This window comes from Aphanomyces astaci (assembly GCF_000520075.1).
Source record: "Aphanomyces astaci strain APO3 unplaced genomic scaffold supercont1.33, whole genome shotgun sequence".
Taxonomy (NCBI): Eukaryota; Oomycota; class Saprolegniomycetes; order Saprolegniales; family Verrucalvaceae; genus Aphanomyces; species Aphanomyces astaci.
Window position 1 is genome coordinate 650,440 of NW_009798296.1, and position 3,184 is coordinate 653,623.

The window sequence follows — 3,184 nt, forward strand, 5'->3', positions numbered from 1 at the left end:
CTCAACCGAAACAAGTGCAAAGTACTGACTTTAAACGACAACCACACCATCCCAGTACATCCCCGTCTCAACATGATAGCTAGCATGGCCCCCATACGTTACTTGGGCATACATCTTGGTCACCGGCTGAGCTCCAAACGACAACTCAACCTCATCTCCGACACGTACTATGCCTCCTTCATTACATGGGGATGCCGAGCACGTACCCTTAAGGGTCGACGTCTCATTGCGAACACCATGATACTATCCAAACTGTGGCACTACACAGCAGTTATACCAGTACCATCGGCCCTGGCTAAACAATGGCAGACGATGTTGACCAAGTACATTCTGGGCCGACGCGCCCAAAGCTCCTTCGGAGGATGGACCACATTCCGACATCCTCTGAATCCGATAGCACAAGTAGTTGTAAGCGTCGAACACATTGAGCTCGGAGTTGTGACGGAATATGAGGGACACGTAGCCCAACGAGACGGTTATAGGCCAAACCGTAGTTGGTTGGGGCGATAAACCGGTCCTCTCTGCGTAACTTTGATCACCTCCACCATACGGACGCTTCTGGTGCTGGAGTCGTCCTCAGAATACACAACTTCACGACTTTCCGTGCTCGTAAAGTAGTTCACCATAGGTGCTCCGCTGGTCGACGAGAACAGAGGATACACCGGCGACGAAGGGTGACGTTCGAACTTGTAGCTTGGGTCAAAACCGTACATGCAGCCCTGTGAGTCTGGCGGTATGGAAAACTGGCGCGGCAGCGCGTTCATGTTGAAGCCGAAATCCATGGTCATGGACAGCGGGATGGACTGTTGCTTGGCCAACTCGAATAGTCTCACAAACTACTCGTGTTCGGACCACTCCTTGTCCATCAACCTGGTCTTCACACCAAAGTTGGAGCAAAACACGGTTGAAATCCCCACATCCAGCATGCATTGTGCCAGGGTAGCCATGGAGATTTGGTGCCTGGAAGTGAACGAAATGATGTGCCGTTGCTTCACACGAACATTTTGAAGCAACGGCAAATCTTCGAGGACGTCCTTCTTGAAAAATACGCTTTCAACCGAGTACGCCTCGATGCTGTCACACAACTTCTGTACTTGGTCGCCTCGCACAAACAGCTTGATCGGCGAAATAAGCACCTGTACACCATTTCCACCCCATGGCATGTTCGAATGACCGATGGAAACGTTGGCCATGGTACAATCGACTGGGAATAGCACTGGCAACAGACGCGTTGGGATGATTCCTGCCCACAGGTCGCAATCGAGCGGAAGCGTCTGCCACTCGTCACAAACCCACACCTGTTGCACCAATGCAGCCACTTCTCGCTCTGTCATCACTGGTACGCACGGCGCAGGTAGAGGACAGTCCTCGTCGCTGCTGCTGCCCACGGAATGCGCGGGATCTTCGGGCGTTGATCCACCAAAGCTGGATTCGTCGTCTCTTGGGCTGTACATCGTAAAGGTGAGAGTAGACGTTTAGTGTGCAGTTGCGACCTTTGGATATTTTTAGAATATTTGTGAAACGTGAAACCGTGGTAATGGTTTTGTAACGGCTTGCCCAAGTGGCGTATTGTTGCTCCACTTGGGCATCCGGATATTTTCCGGCAAGAGATGAGTGGACAGTACGGATAGAATCCGGTTAAAATTCAGAACAATCAGTTGGCCTCATTTCTCAATTTTCCTTGTGTATCGCATTGCTCCAGCATCGGTAAGGAATCATGACAGGCGGCGCTTCAAGCAAAGGAACCAAAGGATGCGCGTTCGACACTGTGGCTATGGCAAGCGAGCAGCTGGGAGCAACCAGCCAAATGGCGACACCCGATAGCGCGGTGCCAACGCTAGGTCCTGACGACACGGCGTATGGGCCTGGCAGCTCAACGGAGCCGACACATGGGCCTGGCGCCTCAACGGAGCTGGCACCAGGGCCTGACGACACGGCGGAGACGACGCATGGTCATGACGATACGACGGAGCCGGCACCAGGGTCTGACGACACGGCGGAGACGACTACAATGCCCGATGGCACGACCATGCCGACGACTCAATCTGGGGTTTCGAGGTCTACAGGTAATGTATTAGTATGTACTCGTTTAGTTTTAGTTGCGTTGTTTTTGTAGCAATCTTTACTCATATTAATCCTTACAGTGGGCGAGCCCATCGAGGGGTCTGGGGATGTTATTGGACGAAGTATTTGTCCAATTCAAACGCGTTTTTTTTAAATCGATGCATACTCTTTAAACACATATACTGTCAAAATTAAAGGCTTCGGTGGATAGTAATCACTGAGCTTCGCACAGAAAACTGCTCATTTCTGTGTATCCAAGTCTGCATAAAATAAATACCTGTAAAATATGATTTTTGCCATTATGATTTATAGCACAGAGGCTTATTTGATGAAAAACCTTCTAAATTAAATACGAACTGTGACTCTTCACAGTCAAGTGGCATGACGACAAATGTGCGCGTGGACGTGACGGCAGAGAAGTTCGCTGAGATTTGCAAGTTCGTCCAACAAAACCGGCCTCGGGCCCTCACCGAAGAGGAAAGACTAGATATCTTGCGAGCCAACGCGTATCTACGCCATATTCATGCAACCGACAATGTTGACGTGACCCGCGAAGTTGCGAGCCTCCTTGGTCGGTCCAGGAAAACCGTACAAGCCGTGTGGCGTGAATATATTGTCGACAACGCTATCCTACCTAAGTGTCTGCCCTCCAATACGTCCGCACGATCAACTCGAATTCCACTGACCGTGGGCGTCATATCGTCCGTCCAGCGATTCGTCCGCGAAAAGCGCCAGGTTGGGCAGCGCGTGGTCGCCAAGGACGTTGCTGCCTTTCTCCTTGAAACAAGCGTCCTACATTACGACCCCTATGTCAAAATTGAGAGAGAAAGTGCGGTGCGGCTGGTGCAACGGTTCGTGAAACACTGTGGGTACCTCCGTGGCTCCAAGAACGGCAAGAAGTCGCTTGCATTGTCCGAGCGAAATATTCTTCTTCGGGATACCTACGTGCGTTTCATGTGTGAGGCCACGCAGCAAATTAACCCAGCAACCCGTCGCACAGTCGTGTACCTCGATGAAAGCTTCGTCCATCATCACTACAACAAAAACGACATCTCCATGTACGATCCTACCGATGATCTGGACGTCCAGCCCAAATCGAAGCACAAAGGCCGCCGATTTT

At 51.1% G+C, this 3,184-nt stretch overlaps 2 protein-coding genes across 2 annotated transcripts; one reads left to right on the top strand and one right to left on the bottom strand.

Annotated features, from left to right (window-relative positions):
- Positions 1-836: 836 nt before the first annotated feature.
- On the bottom strand, positions 837-1,454 carry H257_11405 (hypothetical protein; the record flags this gene model as incomplete). The annotated part of the gene is made up of 1 exon (XM_009838313.1): positions 837-1,454. The coding sequence occupies one exon, from the start codon at positions 1,452-1,454 to the stop codon at positions 837-839; it is 618 nt and encodes a 205-aa protein (XP_009836615.1).
- A 263-nt stretch (positions 1,455-1,717) lies between these two features.
- Positions 1,718-2,116, top strand: H257_11406 (hypothetical protein; the record flags this gene model as incomplete). Its single annotated transcript, XM_009838314.1, has 2 exons — positions 1,718-2,066; positions 2,100-2,116. The coding sequence occupies 2 exons, from the start codon at positions 1,718-1,720 to the stop codon at positions 2,114-2,116; spliced, it is 366 nt and encodes a 121-aa protein (XP_009836616.1).
- Between the last annotated feature and the right edge of the window lie 1,068 nt (positions 2,117-3,184).